This window comes from Psammomys obesus, unplaced genomic scaffold, assembly GCF_907164565.1.
Source record: "Psammomys obesus unplaced genomic scaffold, mPsaObe1.curated_primary_1811, whole genome shotgun sequence".
Taxonomy (NCBI): Eukaryota; Metazoa; Chordata; class Mammalia; order Rodentia; family Muridae; genus Psammomys; species Psammomys obesus.
In genome coordinates, this window is record NW_026592099.1 from 38,997 (window position 1) to 63,954 (window position 24,958).

At 40.1% G+C, this 24,958-nt stretch overlaps 1 protein-coding gene across 4 annotated transcripts in view; it reads left to right on the forward strand.

Moving 5' to 3' along the window:
• The window catches only part of Ddx6 (DEAD-box helicase 6), a 42,187-nt gene extending 21,501 nt beyond the window's left edge, over nucleotides 1–20,686 (forward strand). For all 4 annotated transcript variants that reach the window (XM_055612507.1, XM_055612506.1, XM_055612504.1 and 1 more), the window contains exons 5-14: nucleotides 1,169–1,298; nucleotides 2,059–2,205; nucleotides 4,324–4,418; nucleotides 5,799–5,921; nucleotides 6,995–7,123; nucleotides 8,254–8,370; nucleotides 9,689–9,752; nucleotides 13,565–13,666; nucleotides 14,912–15,094; nucleotides 16,467–20,686. In XM_055612507.1, the coding sequence (XP_055468482.1) occupies nucleotides 1,169–1,298; nucleotides 2,059–2,205; nucleotides 4,324–4,418; nucleotides 5,799–5,921; nucleotides 6,995–7,123; nucleotides 8,254–8,370; nucleotides 9,689–9,752; nucleotides 13,565–13,666; nucleotides 14,912–15,087 (1,083 nt within the window). In that variant the 3' untranslated portion in view covers nucleotides 15,088–15,094; nucleotides 16,467–20,686. The remainder of the gene's footprint in view (nucleotides 1–1,168; nucleotides 1,299–2,058; nucleotides 2,206–4,323; nucleotides 4,419–5,798; nucleotides 5,922–6,994; nucleotides 7,124–8,253; nucleotides 8,371–9,688; nucleotides 9,753–13,564; nucleotides 13,667–14,911; nucleotides 15,095–16,466) is intronic.
• Nucleotides 20,687–24,958: the final 4,272 nt, after the last annotated feature.

The following is a 24,958-nucleotide window of genomic DNA, read 5'->3' on the forward strand; positions in this document are numbered from 1 at the left end:
GTGTGTGTGTGTGTGTGTGTTTAAAGGAAGGAACTGGGGTGAGGAAACAAAGGAAACAAACCACTATACAAGCAAGCACTAAATGTTTCTCGTGCTTTTTTTTTTTTTTTTTTTTTTTTTTTTTTTTTTTTTTTTTTTTTTTTGAGATGAATAAGGGAGAAAAACTTTTTTAAGGAAAAAAAAAATCAAGCTTTTTCTTCCCACCCTGAAAGATTTTATGCCTATAATGTTCAACAGTGGTGAGCGTTAGTAACAGTTGCTGCTCCTACTCCTCTTAACCTTGTTTTTTTCTGGAGTTACATGACCAAAGCTACTTGTCTCTGAAGTGCAATGATGTTGAGCCATTATATAAAGTTTTAGGATAAGAAATAAAGTGTTTTGCATTGTTAGTTGGGTTTTTATGGGGCTGGAGAGAGGTGGTTAATGATTAAGAGTACTTGATGCTTGCCGTGGACCTGAGTTATGTTCCCAGCACCCAGTTAGGAGTTCTCAGTGACTCAAAACTACTTATAACTCTAGAGACTCTGACATTCTTCTGGATCTCCTTGGAGTTGTTGGTGCCTTTTTTTCCTGTTTATTTTTTAGACAAGCTCTTTAGTAAGTCAAGCTGATGTTGAAGCGCTGTTCTTCCCTTCTGGGGTTACAGGCATGAACTGCTTACTTTGTGGCCAGTTTTCATTTCTGACAGAAATATTCTTTTCTTGAGGACTGTTTACAGCCCTTTGAGAATATTTTCCTCTGTTGTTTTCTTTGTATGCAGATACTTACCATGAACTTTTGTTTTTTTGAGACAGGGTCTTTCTCTAAGAAGCCCTGGCTGCCAAAACCAGGCTGGCATTGAACTCTGATTTTTCTTACTCTGCCTCTGGGATAAAAGGCTTGTACCAGCACGCCCAGCTCACTTACTCTATGTTATGCTGAGATTCAACTAAGATGTTGAATGTTTTCTCTAGGAACAGTTTTGGCAAACTTTTTTGGTTCATAATGATGTTAATGCTCATTGATCTTGCTAATCCACTTGAGTCTGCCATTCATACAAAATGCAAACAGTACAGTTCAAAGCAGTACCAAGAGGAGTATTGTTCATTGTAACTTAGAGAAGAGCCTAGTTATTCATAGTTAACTTCTTTTTATTCACAAGTAATTTTTGCATTACCTTGTCTTTTAGGAGGAGAGCATTCCCATTGCTTTATCTGGTAGGGATATCTTAGCTAGAGCAAAAAATGGAACAGGCAAAAGCGGTGCCTACCTCATTCCCTTACTTGAACGGCTGGACCTGAAGAAGGACAATATTCAAGGTTAGTTGGATAAAGTGTGGGGATAGGGGAATCTGTTTATACTTTCCTCCCCCTTCCTCTGTTCTTTGTAGGAGGTTTTATTTACTCTTGGTCAGAATTTATGCAATCTATACTTGTTACTGTCTTTACGCTCGTCTTACAGTATTTGGCGTAATTATCTAAAAATTATTCCCAACTTTTAAAGGGGATTTCCCATTTTCAGAGTACTTTTCTATGATTGATACACAGTTGATATTTTAAGCAACACAAGTTTTATTGCCCTATAGTTAGGAAAACTGAACTGATAGGAGGTTAAGTGAGTTATTGCTTATGGCCTAGGAAACTGAATTCCCTTGTGGGCAGAGTTCCTTGTAGAAACAGTAAATGCTTATGCTGTGATGGCTTGAGCTTAGGGGATTTTGAGAGTTTAGAGAGTGGAAAATAAGCAAATTTATGTAGTTGTATCTGGAGTCAGTTCATATAACTAAGATTTCACCTCTAAAGCTTTTCTTATTTTCCAACTTTCAATTTATAACTATCTCTCCTTACTTTCATATGATGTAAATAAAACCTGAGCAGGAGGCATTAACTGCTTAAGTATTTAGATTAATGAATCTCTTCTGTCAAACAAATGTGGTTTAAGACTGTTAGATACATTATGTCTATGTTATGTGTATATTGTTAGACTTAATGCCTCAGTGAAATTATTTTTCTAGCTTCTTAAACTTCTAAAATTGACATGTTCTTTCCTCCCCTTCCTCTGTTCTTTGATATTTTCTAGCAATGGTGATTGTTCCCACTAGAGAACTTGCTCTACAGGTCAGTCAAATTTGCATCCAGGTCAGCAAACACATGGGAGGGGCCAAAGTGATGGCAACCACAGGAGGAACCAATTTACGGGATGACATAATGAGGCTTGATGATACAGGTAGGAAATGATTAGGTAGCACAGCTCTCTAATTGTAGTTACAAATGTCTCCTTTTTATTTATTTTTCATACATATTTTTAACTATATGAAAAGTGGGAGGTGATTCTGCACACAGGTGTGCAGGTGCCATGGGGAGGTCATTGGCCCCTGGGGCTAGAGTTACAGGCAGCTGTGCGCCACCTGATGTAGATGCTGGGAACTGAACTTGAATTTTCTGCAAGAGCAGCTCTTAACTACCAAACCAGCTCTCCAGCCCCCGGGTGTTTTAGGAAACAACTAAAACATATTTTTAACAATTAATTGTGGAACTGAGGGTGGCTTGGTTAGTAAATTGTTTACCAAGCACACACAAAGCCCTGAGTGTTTCACCAACAAATAAACGGGATTCAGTGGCACACGCCTGTAATTCCAGCACTGGGGAAGTGAAATTAAGATGATCAAAAGTTCAGGGTCAGAACTCCACAAGCAGAGCAACAGAACCAAAAAATTTGAGCACAGGGGTCTTTCCTGAGACTCATACTTCAACCAAGGACTATGCATGGAGATAACCTAAGACCCCTGCACAGATGTAGCCCATGGCAGTTCAGTATCCAAGTGGGTTCCATTGTAATAGGAACAGGGACTGTCTCTGGCATGAACTGATTGGCCTGCTCTTTAATTACCCCCCTCCCCCTTGAGGGGGAAGCAGCTTTACAAGGCCACAGAAGAAGACAATGCAGCCACTCCTGGTGAGACCTAATTGACTAGGATCAGAAGGAAGGAAAAGAAGACCTCCCCTATCAGTGGACTTGGGGAGGGGCATGCATTGCAGAGGATGGAAGAAAGGAGGGATTGGAACAGGAGGAGGGAGGGAACTGCAGGGGGGATACAGAGTGAATAAATGTAATTAATAAAGAATTTTTTTAAAAAAGTTCAAGGTCATACTTCATAATAAGTGTGAGGCCAGCCTGGAACACATGATACCCTGTCTTAACAAAACAAGAAATTGAGGAACAGAAGCACTGTGGTAGAAAATGAATAGTGAAAACATTGTTTTCTTTTAAGAGACAAAAAAATAGATAACTAAAAGGATATTCAGCCTTATTAGTATTTTCGGTTTTTGTTTTCTTGAGACAGGTTCTCTCTGTAGATCTGTCTGTTCTCAAACCTGGAATTCACAGAGATCTGCCTGCCTCTGCCTTTAAAATGCTGGGATTAAGAATTTTTTAGTATTGTTTAATGTGGTTCAAAGTACCAGATTTATATTAAGTGTTCACATTTTCAAGGCTGAAAGTATTAGTTATCAGTAATGTACATTTGTAGAAAACAGGCTGTTTTATAACACAAGTATACAATACACATGACAGTGTATTTCAGGTTATAAACTTACATTTTCAAGTAATTGGATAAATATAAGCCTGTATATTAAGAGAGTTTTTTATTCTTGTTGTTTGTAGCACTGAAAAAGAAGGTAAATTTAAATATTTTATGAGATTGGCTAGATACAGCAAGGTATAGCTTTAGTGGATTGTCACAGTCAGTAAAGTAGCAGTGGTCCACAAGACTGACTTGTATTCTTTTTTTAATGAATGGCTCTCCATGGTAAAATGCTGAGTGAGAAAGAGTAACAAAATAGCAAGAGCAAGATCACGTGTAAAATCAAGTTTTAGCCACATTGTAAATATTTATTATTTGCTTACTTGGCTAAATTTTTTAAATCTGGCTGTATTTTTAAGTTGCACCGTTTTTGTTTTTAGTAACCATTCTTTTTTCCCCTTAAAACAGTCTGAGCAGCATTGCCTAGACTGAAGGCATGTCTTCAATACAGGGTACGAGAAGCCCAGTATTGTGCTGCTATTTCTTGGAGATTGTCATAAGACAAAAGTTACATGCCACTTAGTTGGAATTGGTGGCCTGGGAAACTACGAGTATTGTATAGCTGTTGTGAGAGGAAGTGGAAAAATTCTGCCCAAAATATATCTTTGTACGTTCTTGTATCTCTGTAAGCAGTGTGTGTGGGATGCTGAATACACATTATAAAATTACAGGTTCTTCCCCCCCCCCCAGATAAAATTAACAAATATATAATTAACAAAAATACATTATCTTCTGAATCTTTTTTCCTGTACATTTTGTAGTGCATGTGGTGATTGCTACCCCTGGCAGAATCCTGGATCTTATCAAGAAAGGAGTAGCAAAGGTTGATCATGTCCAGATGATAGTATTGGATGAGGTAATGTTTCTTCTCTTAAAGGACTGTTCAGTGCTCTTACAAGCTTTGCTTGCAATTTTCAGAGCGTAAAGCAAAAGCTGTTTCGTTTGACCTTTCCAAATATTTATGTTACCAAAAAACCAAGCCAAATTCATTCTAAATCTTTGCAGTGATACATTTTAAAAGCATATAAGGGATATCTCTTAACCCTTCATTTTGTATCTGCTACTTTATATTGTTTGGTTCTTTTGTTTCTATGAAATTTGTCACTTTATTGGGTTATAACCTATTATGAATGCCTTTTAAGGACTTACTCAGCTAACGCCAAATAATGAGACCCTGTCTTAAAAATAAGCAAACAAAAATAAATAAAAAAAACAGTGGGCTGGCAAGATGGCTCAGCAGTTACGAGCACCGACTGCTCTTTCAGAGGACCCAAGTTGAATTCTCAGCAACTACATGGGAGCTCACAACTGTTTGTAACTTCAGGTCCAGGAGACCAGCACCCTCACACATACATACATGCAGGCAAAACATCAATGCTCATAAAAAAGCAGTGAATTACTATAAAGTAAAATAAAACTTCCTGTGTCTCTGGGATGGAGCAGCGCTTTGTGCATTTATCCTGTCAGTATTACTGTATATACCAGTATAAAACAGTTACTTTCCTATTGCTGTAGATTACTAGTTCACAGACTTTTGACTAAGGAGGAATAGCACCAAGTTTATGTCAACATTAAGTTGTAACATGTTTGTATGTAATTTTTAGTCTGATAAGGTCTAGGTGTCTTAGAATGTTGTTATGGGTTGTAGGTAGCCTGTTTTTAGAACTAAGGAGACTGAAGCATGACTAAGTGATACCCAGCATAGCTAATGAGTGGTTTGAATTCACAGCCTAACTTGGGTTTGGTTTTGTAATGGGGTCTTGCTATATACTAGGCTGTCCTTGAATTCACTATCCTGTTGCCTCTACCTGAGAGTAAGGTGTGTGCACACCACACACAGCGCAAAACCTGTATACGATATTACCTCTTTAATTGGAATCACATTTAAATTCTGTGAAAGAAGAAAATTTTAACAGTCTACAGCCCCCCCCCCCCCATAGGTAGGGATTATAGCCTTGTCTCTATTTAAGACGGGCTTATTACATGGCCCAGGCTGACATCAGATTCTCAGTTCTCCCACTTCAGCCACTTGGGTGCTGGGATTACAGGCATATGCTACCATACTTGGCTCCTTACACCCTTTTGTCTTGGTAACCTTGAACAGTACATATTAAATTTTAAATTTATGTTCATAGCCAGGAACAGCACGTACAGGTTGTGCATTGCCCTTTGTTTATATGCTAACCAAAATGTTCAATGTTACTTTTTTAAAAAGTACCTTTTCTTTGTATTACAGGCAGATAAGTTGTTGTCACAGGATTTTGTGCAGATAATGGAGGATATTATTCTCACACTACCTAAAAATAGGCAGATTTTACTATATTCCGCTACTTTCCCTCTTAGTGTACAAAAGTTTATGGTAAGTAGTAAATCTATACTTGGAATCAGTGTCATCATGGTACCTGTGAATATACTTTTACCTGTAATTATATCTTATTAGAATATTTGCTTTATGTTATTTCAGGTTTTTTGTGGGGTTTTTTTGTTATTTGTTGGTTGGTTTTGGTTTGTTTTTATGTCATCAGTAAAGATTTGTGTATGGATTTATGATTGGGTTTTTGTTTTGTTTTTGAATCATGGTCTCTTGAAGCCCTGGCCAGAGGGTTGGCTTCAGTCTCACAGAGGTCTCCTGACTCTGCCTCCCAAGTGCTGGGATTAAAAGTATGTGCCACCACATTTGACACACACACACACACTTGAATTTTCTAAACGGAATCTCTGAGTTCCAAAGCTAGCCTGGTTTACATAATTAGTTCCAGCCCCCCCCCACCCCAACAGAGTTTCTCTGTGTAGCCATGGCTATTCTGGAACTCACTCTGTAGACCAGGCTAGTCTCAAACTCAGAAAGCCTCCTGAGTGTTGGATTAAAGGCATGTGCTGCCATCCTCCAGCATATTTTGAAACTCTGTTTCAAAAACAGAAAGAGAGTTGTAATTTTCTTTATTTAGCTCTTTCTGCCAAGATCACATATCCCATAGATGATAGGTAAATTGGTTATAGCACTATCCAGTATATAAAACGTGGTTGCCCTGGAAATCCTTATATAGTCATAGTGCTCTTTCTATTGCAGCCTTCTGAGTGGTGGGCTACAGGCATGCACAACCCTGCTCATCTCTAGCATAGTTATATTGTGAATCTGAAGTATGCCTTTTTAGGATTACTTATTTTATGAATATATGTTTTGAAAAGACATGGATCCCTTAGAGCAAGAGACTCCCCCCCCCCCAAAAAAAAAAAAAGTATAAGCTTAGGGCAAGAAATGGAACTTAAAGTTAGACTCCTTGCCAAGCATACCTGAAGCCTAAGTTTAATTCCCTAGTACTGCCCTACCCTCTGAGGAAAAAAAAAAAAAAGCAAAAAAGAAATGTATACATTTTCAGTTTAAGAGAGAAACCCAGTCTTTAAGCTCTTCTTTCTTCCCCCCACCTTCAGAATTCCCATCTGCAAAAACCCTATGAGATAAACCTGATGGAGGAACTAACTCTGAAGGGGGTAACCCAGTACTACGCATATGTAACAGAGCGCCAAAAAGTACACTGCCTCAATACACTTTTCTCCAGGGTAAGTACTGGGCTTTTCCTGCTGCGTCCTATCCTCCACTAAGTCCTAGTAAATTGAACAATTACATCATTTTTCCCATTATTTTAACTGTAGAGCCGCAGCTTTGGTTGGTTGAAGGTTGCAACTGATTGACATAAGTGCTTTACTTTTATTGTTAAAAATAAAAGTATAGTTACAGTTTATCCTGATTACTTAGATTCTGTGTTTGTAAATACATTTAGTTGCTAGAATTTGTGACCTGCAAAGTCAGTACTGAAGGTGTTTTGCTCATTTTGTAGATATGTCCAGTGAGGGGGAAAAAATATATATATATATTGATCTCAGCTAAGGTCCTTCATGTTTTGGCTCTCATGGTATAAGTAAGCATCTATTTTACATTCATTGAGCCATTGTTTTTCAAATTTTGGTGCTATTCACGATTTCATTCTAAAATGTCTCCTACACTTGCTGAAAGGCTTACCTGTACTCTTAGGCTCAAGAAGACTGCTGTGTTGTACAGGAAAAAATGCACTAGATAAGCTTTTTGCAGGTGTGGGTTATATTGGTTTGGGGCTATAGCTGTATTAAGTAAGACATGCGTAAAGAAAAGAAAACATAAAATTACATGTTTACCTGTTTATAAAATGTGATCCTGACTTTGTATTTTCCCTAAAAACAATGGTTCTTTTTGTTTGTTTTATTTAATTGTTTATGTATGAGTCTGTGTCGGGTTATGTGTATGTGTGTGCAGCTGCTGGCAGAGTCCAGAAAAGGATGTCAGAGCCCCTAGAAGTAGAGTTGGCTATAGGCAGTTGTGAGCTTCACAATGTGTGGACTGAGAACTGAACTTGGGTCCTCTGCAAGAATGCTGCTGTGCTTATCTGCTGAGCCATCTCTCTAGCATGGAAGCAGTGGTCCTTACTTGTTCATTCAGTGAACAGTGAGTGGCATTGTAGAGCATGACTGCTGTGCAGAGAGAGTCTGTATTTTGTCTCTCTGTTGGTTAGGTGGCCCTTATGAAATACTCTTCTGTAATAAAACCAATTCTCATCAACATTTGTTTACTAAGTTTTTACAAACTTTTGGCTAAATATTTTCAAGATTGGCAAAATAAATGTTTTTGTCTTTCTCACACTTCTCTTTGTGCTCAGCTTCAGATAAACCAGTCTATCATTTTCTGCAACTCTTCCCAGAGAGTAGAACTACTGGCCAAGAAGATTTCTCAGCTGGGTTACTCTTGCTTCTATATCCACGCTAAAATGAGGCAGGTGAGTGTAATTTAAGAACTTGACTAGATTTAGTAAAAATTCTTTTCCTGTTGGGTGTGCTGGCCCACGCCTTTGATCCCAGCACTCTGGAGGTAGAGGCAGGTGGATCTCTGAGTTCAAAGTATTTCTTTTTGTTTTAATGTTCCACAAATGCCTTGTCTTAACTAGGTATTAGTGGTAGAGCAGTATACTGAGTTCAGTCCCTGGTACCAGGAAGAGAATGAATGAATGGAGGACTGTTCTTTAGTAGCCATAGAAACCTTCACTTAAACCAGCAAGCTTAAAGAACAGTATAGAAATGTCAGGTCTCTTGGTCTGTGTCTGAAATCCTAGCACTTAGAGGAAATGAAGAGTTTAAGGTCATTCTCTGCTACATACTAAGTTTGAAAACAACCTAAGCTGCATGAAATCCTGGGGGGTGGCACAGAAAGGACATAGTAAGGTTCATTCTTTCTCAGGTAATTTCTGAATTTGTTCTGTTTAATGCAATAACCTATTAGATAGCTCCATGTAGCCGTTTAAGTTAGTTAGAAGCAAATATATAAGGTTTTGTTTCTTAGTCAAATTAGTACATTTCAAAAGTTGTTGGCTCCCTGAGGCTAGTGACTTTATTGGAGAACCAAATGCAAACTTTTTTTTTTTTTTACAGAAAGCACTGTTCTAGATTTTAATATAAGTAACTCCTCCTTAAATGGGATGCCATAAAACGCTTATTAGAATAATAAAATGGAACAAATGTAGCAATATATTGTCAAGTGTTATGTGACTGTGATCTCAGCATATCTTATTATACCTGTCCTTGTGATGATAGAAATGATAAAATGCTTGCATGATGAAGTGTATTGTGTAGACATTATGAGTGATAGAGCTTTTGACTGCTACAGAAAGGTTATTTGAACACTGGATACTGCGGCCATTTATCCATTTTATCTGCTAGGTAGCCATGACAGTTAAATAACATAAGTAGTGTCTGTACACTGTAGATGCTGGGCACAATGATGATTGACATCTTAGAGTGACACAGAATTACATCATTCCTCAGAAGTGTGTCATTTAAAACTAGAGATCATTTCCAGAATTTTCCATTAAAGTTTTCAGAGCAAAGTTGACTATGGATGACTGAAACCAGGGAAGGCAGCTAAACCAGTATATATGTGGTCTGCAAGCGGTTTCTGTGTTTGTTTTTGGAAAAGAAGCATAGATACTTACATAAATTTGGGGGGATGAAGAACTGCAGGTAGGAGAAACCACAGTGGAAAATTTGAGTTCTCTATAAATTTTACTCAAGTAGTTTATCTCCCTCACTTCCTCCTCCCAGGAACATCGAAATCGTGTCTTTCATGATTTCCGAAATGGCTTATGCCGCAATCTTGTTTGCACTGGTAAGTGTTTATTTCTTGTACCCACTATTTTCTTTATTGTCTGAGTTACTTTGTGTCACATAGCGAGGCCTATGACTTAGCGATCATACCCTGCTGCCACTTCGAGAGCTTTTGAAGTTGAACATGGGTGCTCTTAATTTAGTTCCTGACATTGGTTCAAACCTGACTCTCACACTGTGTTGCATGTGTGGCTGTAAACAAGGCTTTGTGTTTGTGTTTTCTGAACAGTTCTAACATTAAAGAGTGTGCAGACACAAACATTACTAAAAAATTGCATTTTAGAAGTTGTTCTGTGTTTTACCCTAAGTCGAGATGTTCTAATTTTTGGTTATTTCTTTACCTCAGAAAAATAAACCCGAGTAGGGTGAGGGAGACAAACATAGTTCAGACAAAACTAATAGATTCAATGACTTCCCAGCTGTGTACTTGGAGTTTAATCTCACTGTTAGTATATGAAGAATAATTATTATTTGAGTAAGTAGAAGGACTTGGAGTTGGAGCTATAATGTATACATTCATAAGTATACTCTTTATTATCATATGAGTTTTTAAGTATGTATGTACCTATATAATCATTCAGATAAAATTTTATTTTAGAGGTATTGCTTGGTTGATTGGGTTTTTTTGTTTGGTTGGTTAGTTTTAGTTTTTTGAGACAAGGTATTACTGTTTAGTCCTCACTTTTGGGGTCCTTAAGCAGGCTGCCTAAATACTAATACTCACTGGCCTTGTTGGATGCGTAGACCAGACTGGTCTTAAACTCCCTTCTTTTCTCAGCTGGCCTTTGCCTCTAAGTACTTGGGTTAAAGGTATGCACCACCACACTAGCGCACACACTTTCTTTTTTAAGATTTCTTTTAATTCGTGTGCGTGTCTGGTGTGTGTGTGTGTCTATCTGTGAGAGTGTCTGCCACCCGTGCATGGGTGCCTGCAGATGCCAGAAGAGGAAATTGGATCCCCTGGAACTGAAGTTGGAGGTAGTTATGAGCCTGCTGATGTGAGTGCTTAAAACGGAATTTGTGTCTTCTGCAAAGAGCAGCAAGTGTAACCATTGAACAGTCTCTTTAGCCACCTATTTTAGAATATTTGAGTCAGGCTCTTTGTGAAAATACTATATTAAAAAAATGCTTGCTGCTTCTACCAAATGTTAAAATTGGTGGTTCCCGGTAATCAGGAAGTGACTATAAAAATAACTTATGTACTTCCTGTTTAGAGCTTTTAAATTGTTTTGTTAAGGGTTTTTTTGTTTTGTTTTAAAAACAAAAACAAAAAAAATCTAATGAAGTTGCCCAGGCTATGTTCTAACTCACAGCAATCTTTCTGTGTTGGCCTCCTGAGTGCTGGGATTATGTATGCCGTGCCCATCAAGAATCCTACAGTTTTGAGTGTAGGCACCAAGTACTCTCTGTCCCCATTACACACACACACACACACAGTAATCTGGGGCCAATCACATTTTTTTTTCTCTGCTCTTTTTCTTCTATAAATCAAAGGTACCATACACACTAAATTATAAATAACCATTGTTCGTTTGTTGATGTTCTCCATGTGTTGGTGGTCCATGCCTTTAATCCCAGCACGTGATTGGCAGAGGCAGAAGGATTTCTGAGTTTGAGACCAGCCTGGTCTACAGAGCGAGTTTCAGAACAGCCAGGGCTACACAGAAAACCATGTCTTGAAAAAACAAAAAAATTGTTGATAGTCAATGAATATTTACTCTTTGATGATTAGCTAACTGATGCAAAAAGCATCTCTACACTTAATAATCATTCTTATGTTACACCGGTGCACATGCAGTAGTTTTCTTCTCCAGACCTGAATTTGAGAATTTCACTCATAAACACATTGTATTTGTATCATTTCCATCCCTCCCTCTTCTCCCTTCCAGCTCCACTTGTACTTTACCCTTTTAATTAGTGACCTCTTCCTCTGTAGTTATGGCTGGTTTTTTGTACATGGATTTTCAGACATATAAACATACACACAATCTTTTGCTTAGTTTTGCCAGTATATATGTGTGTGTTCGGGGCTAACCACTTAGGATTGTGGCCTCAGCTGTTGACTGCTGTCGTTCATACTGAGGTGGGACCTTGTGAGACTTTCCTTTATCCATGTAAGGAAGCCAACTGGTATGGTCTTTCTAAAATTGTGCAGAAGTATTTGTCTGTGTAGCTGTATCTATTATAGTTTTTCCTACATTTGGGAAACCCATAAAATAGCTTATTGCTGAATGTTGATGCTGCTAATCAAATTCAGTATTCATAAGAAAGTAAAAACTGCATTTTCATCAGGTACCCCTCCCTCCCATTTTTCCACTGTAAGTAAAAAGTTGGGGCTTAGGAGTTGTCAGCTTAATCCCTAAAACTAACGAAAAAGGAAGATGATAGTAGTTATAGTACTTTGTACAGTGATGAATAGCTACCCTGCTCAGTTGGTTTTCTTTATTTACTGAGTCATGGTCTTCTCCTGTAACCCAGGCTAGCTTAGAGATCAGCATGAAGCCCATGGTGACTGTTTCCTCTCCTTAGTGAAGTGATTATGAGTGTGGACAGTATGCCAAGTTTTACTGTATGCTGGGATTAATCCTAGGGCTAGGGTTTTATACACTACGCTTAGTCAAGCTGCAAAAAATAAAATGCCGGGGCTAGAGTGATGGCTCAGAGGTTAAGAACACTGGCTGCTCTTCCAGAGGTCCTGACTTCCATTCCCAGCAACCACATGGTGGCTCACAACCATCCATAATGAGATCTGGTGCCTTCTGGCATGCAGGTGTACATGCAGACAGAATATTGTATACATAATAAATAAATCTTAAAAAAAATAAAATGCCATTTCTCCTTACAAAGAATGCTGGTTTAATCAGAAAATTGGTATTAAAACAGAGCTTGCATCCCTGTAATCTTTATTAAAAGTACTAGGCTTTGATTTAATAAAAGCTCAGAAGCAGCCTTAATGGTATACTAATGAATGGGCAGTAAAAAAAATAAACAAAACAAAAAAAAAACCACACACAGTATTTGGTGCCAGATGTTGTATAATCAAGCACTGGGATAGGGGGTCAGGAAGGGTGCTTCAAGTTCAAGGCCAGCCAAAGCTACAGAATGAGACCTCTCTTAAAAATAGTTAAACTTGCCAGGCTCTTATGGCACACATCTGTAACTCCAGTACTCAGGGAGGACGGACGAGGCAGGCAGATCTGAGTTCGAGGCCAGCCTGATCTACAGAGTGAGTCCAGGACAGCCAGGGCTACACAGAGAAACCCTGTCTCAGGAAGAAAAAAAACAGTTAAGCTTGGTTAACAAGGGAGTAATATGAAATCTTTATTATCACAAGTATTTATTAGAACATAAAAATAATAGCTGTCAAGTAGTTTCAGAAGAGGTGGTATATTGGCTTTATGAACTGGGTAAGTTTGAGACGTAGAGAAAAGGGGATTTCAAGTTTGAAGACTTGGATAAAAAAATGGTTCATAAATGTCTAAAAAGGTACAGCAGTGTGTGCTTGTAATCCTAATATATTTAGGACTGAAAGAGGAGCATGAGTTGAAGACTAGCCTGGGCCACCAGAAGCCCTATCTCAAAAAAGAAGTCAGTGTCAGGAATGATTTTTTTTTGGGGGGGGGGGGGGGGGGGGGATAGGTATTCTGAGAGAGGTAAGGGAACCTATTTATGATCCTGTTTTGAGTTGGGGGCTTTGCATATTAGTTTACTTCAGATGCTTTTTGTAAGTCATTTACCATAAGTAGATGAAGGACTTCTAAAAACATAATTGGTATAATACTTTTAAATAATGTGTTTTGTTTGTTTTTTAAGATCTGTTTACCCGAGGTATTGATATACAAGCTGTGAATGTGGTAATAAACTTTGACTTCCCAAAGCTGGCAGAGACCTATCTTCACCGTATCGGAAGATCAGGTGAGTAAAAAGGGAAAGACCTAGCAGACATTGCTTGACAGGAAATTATCATCTCTAATTTTTATTTTGGGAAGGTAAAGTATAATAGCCATGAGAGCAGTGAAATCACAGCAATTTAGTTGTTTGATACTAAGTATTTTTTTTCATTAATGAAATGTTTTAAAGGTAGGCTGTCTGGATATGGTACACTTGGGAAGAAGAGGCAGGTGATAGCTGTGTATTAAGGAGCCAGCTGGGTTTATAAACTGATTTTGAGGCCAACCAGGACTACATAATTGAGACCCAGTCTCTAAAAGAGAAATAAAGGGTAAAATTAATCTGGCCATAGTGGCACATATCCATTAGTCTCAGAGCTTGAGAGGCTGAGGCAGGAGGATCATTATTATGGTTGGAAGGGAAGGGTGCTGGAGAGATGGATTTGTTATTAAAGACATTGTAAAGCTCTTAGTTTGATTGCCAGCACCTGTATCAAGTAGCATAAAATCACCTGTAAACTGCAACTTGTCTAAAAAAAAAAAAAAAAAGGTTGTTACATATTATCTCACAAAAAGAAAGTGAAATACAAAATTTCGTTGATTAGATAGTATAGTGTTGTGTGAGTGTGCTGTTCAGTTTGGCAGCCATGCAAACAAGCATCCATTTTGTTATTTTAAGAAAGTAAAATTAAGTATAGCTGTCCCTTAGGGTTTGTGTGAAATGGGCTTCAGGACCCTTGCCAACATACAAGTCTGGTTCTTTTAGTGTCTTAAAAGCATGTGGTAGTGCCAGGTGTGGTGATCCATGCCTTTAATCCCAGTACTGGAGAGGCAGACCGTTATCTGTGAGGTCAGCCTGGTCTACAAAGAGAGTTCTAGGATAGTCAGGGCTACACAGAGAAACCTTATCTTAAAGCAAAACAAAAAAAAAAAAGCATATGGTAGAGCATATACCTGGTGTAAATCTCACACATTGACCTATTTGTAAGACCGTGTACTGGCTTTGTAAGTGGTTCTTACACTGTGTTGTTTAGGGAATGGTGGCCCAGAAAAGTAGCCTGTTCAGTTGATGTGCGATAAGTTGTTTTGTTTCTGTTTTTTCTGTCTTGTTTCTGCCATTAAGAATGGCACCAAATGAAAGTACTAATGTCGTGTGTTTTGCAGTATTACAGAATTGTATGTATATATTGCTTTAAGTTATTTTATTTACCACTCGTTGATTTTTTTATTTTTTGCACATTTTAAACTTATTAAACACATTTTTCTTTAGGTCGCTTTGGTCATCTTGGCTTAGCCATCAACTTGATCACATATGATGATCGCTTTAACCTGAAAAGTATTGAGGAGCAGCTGGGAACAGAAATTAAACCTATCCCAAGCAACATTGACAAGAGCCTATATGTGGCAGAGTACCACAGCGAGCCTGTAGAGGATGAGAAACCTTAACAAGCACGTATGTACCTGTAACAGTGAACAGAGCCTTCAGACTTAGGAAAGAAATAGGTGCTTTTCCTCCAACATCCTGTGGTAGCAGTAGCTACACCCAGTGTCATAAATATGAATGAGAACCAAGCATCTCTTGGGTGAGGCAGCCATGTCATTAGAGACGAAGCCAGTGCTGCTCCTGAGACAGCTTCCTGACATGGCTATGTGAGTCACACCTATCACAGATTTGGAGCATTGACAGTCTTGGTTTAAATATATTTCCTGCTCCGTTCTCCCCCCCCCCCCTTTTTTTATCCCCCCAAGACAGTGTTTCTCTGTGTGGCTGTGGCTGTTCTGGACTTGCTTTTTAGACCAGACTGGCCTCAAACTCGCATAGATCCACCTGCCCCAGACTCCCCAAGTGCTGGGATTACAGGCATGTGCCACCATGCCTGGCTCCGTCTTTTTGTTGTTTTTGGATGGGTGCATTAATAAATTATCTGAAAATACCTGTAACACCTTGTTATCAGATATTAAACATGTTGCAAACATGTCTGTGTTTTTAAAATGCTCCTTCTGTCAAGATACATTGTATGAAATTTTAACTAAAATGAGGGGGTAAAGTGAAGTGCCTCTTTCCATGTCTCTCCTCACACCTCATTCATGGCGCAACAGTAGGCAGTGTAGGCAGTTTCGGGATTTTCTGTAGCAACAAAGCATACCTCTTTTTCTTCAATGCTAGGGATTTACCCCAAGGCAGAGCACTGTGCACCACTAAGTGTCCTGGCATGAATGCTGTAACGGTTACTGTAGTTTTAGAGATTTTCCAAGCTCTGTGTGGTGTGAGCGCCTGTAATGTCAGCACACTGTGGAGACTTAGAATTGGGAATAGCCTTGTAACCAAAACAGAAACAAAAGGAGTTTTTCCATATTACTTTTTTGTTTGTTTTATTTTGTTTTTGAGAGAGGCTTGGGTAGCCAGGGGTGACTTCAAACTCTTCATCTACTATAGGGCAATTACCTTGAAAACCTAATCTTTATGCTCTCAGTTCCTAAGTGCTGACATTAAAGATGCATGTATACCACCACACTTGGCCACTTACACTCAGAACTTGGATCTCATTCTATCCTGGCAGTGTAATTGGTTTGTTAGTTTTTCTGAGACAGTCTGATAGCTCTAGCTTGACGAAATAAACTCATGGTGACTCTTGCCTCAGCCACCCGAGTGCTTGCATTGACATGCATGAGAAGCCACACGTAGTTTAGATTTTTTTTCATGTAATTAGTAGATCCTAGTCCAGTAGAAAGTACTGGAGAAAGTTAGGGATAAGAAAACATGTCTTTTTGTTATATGTTGCTTTCATGGCTGTTAATTTTAAATTTCTAAACCTTTTCCATAGGCTTTTACAAACACAGAAGGCTCCTTGGATCTGTGACACATCATTTTTTTGGGGGGGTGCTCTTCTCTTTGTGGGTTTTTTCATCTTTATTTTGGAACTATGAAGAGTTATATAAGAGCTCAGACATTTTTCTTTTTTTTAAACTGGTGAAGAGAAACTGAGAAGAAATAGACCTTTTTTGTTCCACTTGTTTGCACTGTGTGCTGACTGAACATTCGTTGCACTAACTGCTGGTTTTTAAAAATGTTTTTTGGGGAAAGGGAACATTGAAGGAGGAAAAGAAAAGGGGAGAAACCCTAAAAAGAGAAGAATCTTGGTGAATACACATGCCTGTCTACAATTCTTCAATAGCTGACTCTACTGCATTTCAACTTCTCCCTGATTATTCATCCGTTTTTTAAGCCTTGAAGAGCTTATTACTTATTTGTGCGAAGTGCCTTATGCTACAAGACCATTTTAAGAATATCATCTTTACACACAGCCCAAGGAATCGACAAAGTCATGTTCTTTTTTTTTTTTTTTTTTTTTTTAATTTCTTTGCCTCTTCATTTTGGGTTCAAGTTGAAGTCTCTCTTCCTGTTCTACCAGTACTCAAACGCCCAGGGCCGGAAGGTGGACTAGTGATGTTAGCGCCATTTTCCTTTTCTTTATATGGAGGAGTTGATTCACAACTGCAGTCCATCCACACTGTAAATACATGTATTTAAAAAAAAAAAAACAGTACCAAGTAAAATTTTCTTCTGGGCTGAGTAGATGCACCATCATCGCTCCCGAAGGAAAGAGCAGCCTCTCACTGCAGGAGCCATATGACAAGCCTCTGTGCTCTACAGCAGAACACTAACCTGGCTCACACGCCTCCATGAGCAGTAAGGCACACGATGTAAAGACTTGTCGGAGCCTTGACCCTCTTTCCTCTGGCAAAGCGCGTCCCGTAGAAAATTGGATGTGTATACTTGTATAAACTTTGTAAATAAGTTTTTTTTCTGGGTTCATATATATATATATAAATATATATATATATATACATATATATATTATTTTTTTTTGGATGAAGGTTGCTGGGATTAAGGGATTAGAGTGATTATGGGAGCAGCTAAAGATGAGAGGGGCTCAGTTTTCTGCAACACTAGATTCTAAGAACTGCTTTGGCCTCTTACCTATAGGAAACAGACCCTGCAGAGCCCTGTGTTGGGAAAGGGCGGATGCCCAGGGTGCACCGCATGCTGCCACACTGCTCTTGTAGTGCACGTGCAGTGGTCTCAGCAGAGAGCAAGGAAGCTGCACAAATCTGTGATTCCTGGGAGCCTTGAGAAGCTCTGTCATTTGGTTCTCCTGTCCTAAAGTTTGAGGAACTTCCCAAGTTCTGCAAAAGGGGAACAGAGATTAATCTTCCTTGGAGTATGAGAAGTATATGGAGAGCAGAGTGAGAAGCATGGATTTGCACTTTACAGGACCAGCCAGTACAGCCTCGGCGGCCTCAGCAGCTGTGGAGCTAGTTGTCTGTGTCACCTGTAGTGTGAGTGCCCTCTGCCCACCTTGATGCATATATTTTTGCAGGAATGGGCAACCCCTGAGAGCTGTTAACTTCCATGCTGCAGAAAGCTGCTTGCCATTCTTCGTGCCGCAACAAGAATTGTCTGTCATTTTGCATTGTAAATTGCTGGCAGATGCTTTAGGTGGGTCGTGTTGCTTTAAATTGTGCCCCTCCCAACATGCTTGATGTTTGGCCTGATCTCCAGGCAAAAGGAGTGAGATGAATCAAAACCAGTGAACTTTTTTTTAAAAATGTTTTTAATTCCCTTTTAACCCAGTATACTAGGTCAGTCAGGAGGCATCTAGGGAACAAAAAAAGCAAAAAATAAAATTAAAAAAAATCGATTTCCATATTCCATCGTTTTCAAAACTATGACAAGATATGTCGTGTGTATGCTTCCATGCTTAACTCACCTGAGTAAAGGAATCTGTTATTCAAAGTTGCTTTTTGACTTTGCCTAGTTCTAAAGCAAAACTATTTGTGATTTATCCCAAATTCCTTGGGGATCAAAATCCTATAGATGCCTCCTGATCAGACGTAATCCTGACCCCATAACAACTGTAGCAAGAGCTGCACAGTACAAACTCCCAAAAGGCAAGCCCAGTCAGTGTTGGTTACTGAACATAAACCAAATTAAGGAAGTCACTTTTTTAGGGAGGGTGGGGGAGGGGTCTTAAAATCTCTTGACCAACAAATCTTGCCCTTGTACTGATGCAGCTCTCCTTCTTCCTGCCTTTGGCGAGATGAGAGGGATCTTCCATGTAGAACATCAGCAGGAAAAGGAGTCTAAATGTAATTTGTTATCTCGCCAGAGAGCATGTGGGTAATTTAACAAGAAGTGCAGTCTCTTGCCACCTTTGGACTGCTCTGCCAGGTGCCACATGTCTATGGGTCCCTCATAAAGCACAGACTCCACATGGAGAGTACTCTGAAGTACAGCCTTTGCTGAGTTGTGGCGCTTGGACTAGCTGGGCACCCCATGGGCCACTGTCTAGAGAGGCAGTGGTGGGGGGGGGGGTGCTTAGCTCACAGGAGCTGTTAATGGGAAGATGCCCTACTGGCCAGGTCAAAGCCTGGTCTTTTTGTTTTTTTTTTTTTTTTTAATCCCTCCTAATAAGGAATATTGCTACTATTGGAAATTGTCTTTTAGGTTCTTTCCAGTAAATTTTAAAGTAATGGTTATGTTTTGGTTTTTTTCCAGTGGTTCATTTGGATGAGAACTATGTCCCATTTTTAACATTCAGATTATATCCACCTCAGTGCTTTTAGCCTCCGGTCATATAGTTGTGTAATAAGTTACAGATGTTACACACCTTGCTGCCTCAGGGCCTGTTTTGTTTTTCTCTCCCTTTGTGTTCTGAACATGAAAGAAACTTTCTTAGGAATGGACTATATTTACCATAAAATGATTTTTCTTGGAAAGGAAAACCTAACTAGTTCTAAATTATTTTAAATGGGTTCCAGCATCATAACATTGGGTTGGCCCAAAATGGTGGGATGGGGTGGGTGGTTGTCATAATTCGTTTTCAGAATGAGATGAGGGCATCTTTCCTTGGCCACCTGCTTTGTGCTGGATGCCATCTTGCTCGGTTAGGACAGAGCACAGCACAAAGCTTGGAGTGAAGAGCATTGGAAACAAAACATCTCATTCTGATTATTTGGGTTTTTGTTTTGTTTGTTTGTTTTTTAATAGGGGGGGGGGGGGGGGTACTATGTCCCAAAGGGAGGGTGTCTGCACTAAGGATTTAGAAACACTTTGGAAGCTCATAACCTCATGGGAAACTGCCTTTAGCCACACTCCTGACCTTTAGATGAGTAACAAAAAAAGATGAAATAAGTTCTTGGGAATTAAGCCATGTTATTTTAATTGGATACATTTTTTCAACTTTCTGTGTATCTTTAAAATTGTTACTGTGGAATGATTTTCTTGCCAAATAGCTTTGTCAGGCAAAATTATTGGCCTCCTGAGAGGTGAAGTAAGCCAGCCAGCTTTTGGGTGAATTTATGTGGACTTTGGTGAGTTTGTAGTTCTTTATATTCATAAAGATAGTTTTTTAAAACTCCCAAAGCCAATCTATTTTCTTCTCTAATATAAAAACTCATCTTTGGAATAAAGAGTTAAGTGTCCAAGGGTCGTTACAGTTATGAGGTCAGAGGGAGCTAGCCTGGCCTGGACTCTGCCCCTCCACAGCTGACAGACTCCAACAGAGGTGTATTTAAATCTCCAGTAGACAGAGCTGGGCAGGGCAAGGGAGGGGTGGGCCTGGGTTAGTAAGATACAGACTGCTGTATTTTAACCAGTGGTTGCTGGGGAGGGTGTCTGGAGAATACAAAGTCACTTCCCTTTTTTGAAACAAGACAAATTAGAAAATAAAAATTACAATTTTTTTGTTCAGTAAAAATAAGAAAATTCTAATGTCCCTAGCCACAAGGGACCAGTTCCACTTTGAACAGTGGAAACTTAAAATTTTGAAAACATTTGGGGAAAGGGAAAATTGGCTTTCTGTTTAATTGGCAAGTGTTCCAGTGGGGGGGGTGTTTTTGTTGGGATGTGTTACATTGTATGTACATGTCTATGGACCTGAGTCTTTACTGAGTTTATATATGGTTCAGAAAAGATGGTTGGTAAAATCTTGATTATTTCTTTTTGTTAATTTATCTCAATAAAAGCCCACTGGAACTCCAAGTGTCTTCTATGTATATTCTTGAAGTGCCTATGGGAAGCTGTGAATATTTTACTGTTGTACGTGAGGTTGTGAATCCAGCCTGGTGTTTTCAGCAATCTTGAAAGCTTAGTTGAAGACTTCTGTCCACCCTAGATTTCCTGCTGGATGTACATAGTTTTCATAGTTGAGCTGAAGAACCAAGGTCTGTTGGGATTCTGAGTCATCTACTCCCAGAATTATAATCAAGTGTGAAGCTGAACATACAAGTCTTACAGAGCTACAGAGAAAGAGCAGTACACAAACAGGCGTCATAATTTCCAAAGGCAGCCCTTGCCAGGGAGCTGCCTAGGTACAACAAAATGCTGGTAAAAGATCAGCCTCAAGTGGAGAGGTAGGCTGGAGAAGGACTGCAGGACACAATTCACTGTGTCCTCCGCTTGAGCTCCAAGACTTAGTGCACATAAATAAATACCCACAAAGCAGTGGCTCTCAGCCTTCCTAGCCTTTTAATAAGGTTCATCATCTGGTACCCCAACCATAGAATTATCTTAGTTGCTTCATAACTAAGCTACTGTTATGAATTGTAAATAACTCTTCCTATGGCCTTAGGCAATTCCTGTGAAAGGGTCATCCAAACCCAAAGAGGTCTTGACCTGCACATAGAGAACCACTCTTGTAAACTGGGAAGGTGTGCCACAATGATACTGTGTACAAGAACAAATGTAGGACTCCGCTGAAAGCGTAACTACTCAGCATTATAGGATTGGAGAGAGAGTCCCAGAGTAGATGAATAGTTATGCTTAGCTTATTTATTTTGAGAAAGCTTTGCAACCCTAGCTGGCCTTGAGCTCTACTGCCTCTGCCTCCCAAGTGCTGAGGATCCAGGTATGTGCCACCACACCAGCGGTTGATTTTTTTTTTTTTTTTTTTTTTTTTTTTTTTTTTTTTGTGGCAATGCAAAGAGTTCTGTGGGAAAAGAGCAACAAAGAAATGCTGGCCTATTGGGCGTCCATGTTTGAAGAAAAGGATCTCCCATCTGCCAAGGCACTATACAAAAAGAAAATTGGACCATGGAAATCAGCATAACATGCCCAAAGTTTGGAGGTTGTAGCGAAAAGATCCCAATGAGTCTTCATCCCTTCCTCTACCGTCTTTCCCTCAAGAACTCTGGCATGTTAGGCATGGTGTGGAGTGTAACACAAGCGCTATCCTAGGGTAACAGGAATTAGCACTTAGTTCAGGATCTAAGATACAGTTTGTGTGAAAGTCACGCCTGGTTACCCACCTTGAGATCTGGCTGTGTGACTACATTGTCATTGTAAAGGCATGGGGTTCTTGGCCTAAGAACCACTTAAGATGGCCACAGGAGTAGATGTCCATGCTGTAAAAACGTGGATTCCCGTGGCCACACTTCCATCCTCCCTCGAGTCTAGGACACCAAATGTCTGTCTCCCAGGTGCTTCCTCTCTTTCTCCATAGACTGACTTTCCTGAGCCTTGAACTTCCATTTAGACTTGCTTTCCAGGGATAGCCAGCCTAAGAAATTCAGAGGAAAGGAAGAGAATACAGTCCTCCAGTTCTCTTGTTAGTTTTGTGTTCCTTCCATTCCTTTATGGCAGGGTTTCCTCCAGCTGCTTTGTCCCCAGAGGTCACTGAAGGTGACTGAAGTAGTCCCCTCTCCTGTCAGTTGCCAGTTCCTCTTGTTGGGTTCACCTGCGCGTGTTACTAAGCCCTCCTCACAGCAACCTGTTGGAACATGTCATCTGTTTCCTCTTAGAATCTAGACTGATAAATACATGGTATTAGTGGCCCCAGGAAATAGATTGAAAAAGAGCTTCTGGCCAGTGTTGGTGACACACACCTTTAATCCCACAACTCCAGAGGCAGAGGCAAAGGCAGGTCTCTTAGTTGGAGGGCAGTCTGATCTAACCAAACAAGCTCCAGCACAGCCAGGGCTACACAGCTCAACTTGAGCCTTCAGTCGATACATTAAATGGTGTTACCAACTTAACATGCTGTGAGCGGCCCACCACAAATTACTTGTCACCTAGTTCATTAAGCTATAGGCAGCTCTGAGCTTTGCTAGTCAGAAGTTTTGGTTCTCAGAGGAGAAATACCTCCCCACCAGAGGATTCAGCAGTGGCTCCATTAAACTAGAAACAGGCTGTTCCTTGTTTGACTTGGGGCTAAGGAACCAACAGGCAAAACACTAGAGTCGGGCTGGAGAGATGGTTCAGCCGTTAAGAGCACTGTCTGCTCTTCCAGAGGTCCTGAGTTCAATTCCCAGCAATCACATGGTGGTCACAACCATCTATACCCTCTACTGCCCTCTTCTGGCCTGCAGGTGCACATGCACATAGAACACTATTATGCATCAATAAAATCTTAAAAAAAAAAAAAAGGAAAAAGGAAACTGGGTTGTGGCTACACTCAGGATGAGGAGGAGTATGTCTGTGACAAGGCAGGCCCCAGGGCCCCCATCCAATGTGATAAAAGAAGTGGCCCTGTCTTAGGGTAGGCTAGACAGCCAACAGCCCAGAAGCTTCAAGGAAGATGGTTTGGGCTAGAGATATATCTTAGCGGTTGCTTGCCTAGCAAGTGCAAGTCCCTTCCCTAGGCCTGGGGGAAAAAAATGTGGGTTGTTTCTTCATGCAAAGAAAGTTTCAAGGCAGTTACATGCAAGAAGCAAATTACAGTGAGCATTTATAAGCACCCTTGCCAGTTGCAGAAATGAAGACTATTACATGGTCTGAGCATTTTTTTATTAATTCTCTTTTATCCTCTCATTCTCCTTCCACATAAGCTATAATAATAGAGACTAGCCCTATGTCTTAGTCATAGGAGGCCTTCGCCTCAGCCAAAAGAGGCTTGAGCATGGCCTGAGGAGAAAGTGACGTGGAAGGATTGGTGTCCTCCTGCAGAAAGGTTTGACATATCTTTGATACTGTTTTGTGAGACAGGGTCTCACGTATCCCCAGGCTAGCCTTTAGCTCAGGTGTAGCTAAGAGTGATCTCGAACTTCATATCCTAATGCCTCTCTACCCTCCAAGTGCTCAGATGCTCATATATCACCATATCCAAATTTACACGGTTCCAGGAATGAAACCCAGGCCTTCATGGATGCTACAAGCTAGAGATGAAAACATGCGGCAAACAATGTCTCTGACTTGAAGGTTACAGTTGAACTAGAGAGAGATAAATAGGAACAAACAGATGATTAGGCAGCCTACCCAGAGCTTCCTTATCCGAACAATAAGGAAAGACAAGAAAAGGGGAGATGACAAAGGAGTGAAAAGGAAATAGATGGCGGTTGAAAGTTTTCAGAAGAAGTGAAAACCACAAGGCACCTGATTGATTGAATAGCCATCGAAATGCTGTCTTCTCTCCTTTCCTCCTGCTCTTTTTTTCTTTTGACAAGGCCATGTTGTGTTGCTTGGGCTGGTCTTAGCCACCATGCTCGAGTAATCACCTCAGCCTCTTCAGTAGCTGGGACACCAAGCTTGCACCACCACACCTGGCTAACGCTTACTTCTAAATTATGCTGCTGTGTGTTTTCCGGCTTTCCAAGCAGTCTTAACTATTGGGGGAGGGGGTGTGAAGGCTGGATACATATAAGATGATTAAGTGATAAGAAGGCCAAATTTTGGAGACAATTCCCTATCAGAATCTGAAATACATTTGCTTATCCCTCGTCCAAGTTTTTCTTTTCTGTTTTTTAGGGTTTGTTCTTGTTTGTTGATTTGGGTGTTTGTTTGTTTGGTTGTTTAGGCAGGGTCTCTGTCCTGGAAATTACTGTGCAGACCAGGCTATCCTCAAACTGAGAGATCTGCCTGCTTCTTCCTCCCAAATGCTAAGATTAACAATACATCTGACTGATTCTGCTCTGTTTTACCCTGTTCATTCTCTCTTCCCCTCCTCTTTGTCCCCTTGCTATTCTTTCTTGTCTCCCTCTCTTCTCCATTTCCTTTTCCTTCTCTCCTGTCCTTTCTCTTTTCTGGGTTTCTGTTTCCCTTGCTGAACTGGGCATCCCCAAGCTGCCCTTCATGTTGTTTGATTCTCATGTGGGTAGCTGAGTTAAGAGACAGTGTGCAGCTGGCACACCGACCAAGGCAAGACCCTCCAGGACATGGCCCTGTTGCATTGCTTTGAGGCTGCTCTTTGTTTCTCTGACCACACTGTGGAGACGGTTGCCCCGGTGGGGCTTCCTCTTTTGTCTCGGGCCACAGGCTTCAGTGCAATAAACAGGGGGGGTCCAGAAAGAGCAGCTTTGTGGTGGTGGCTGAAGAGGAGGA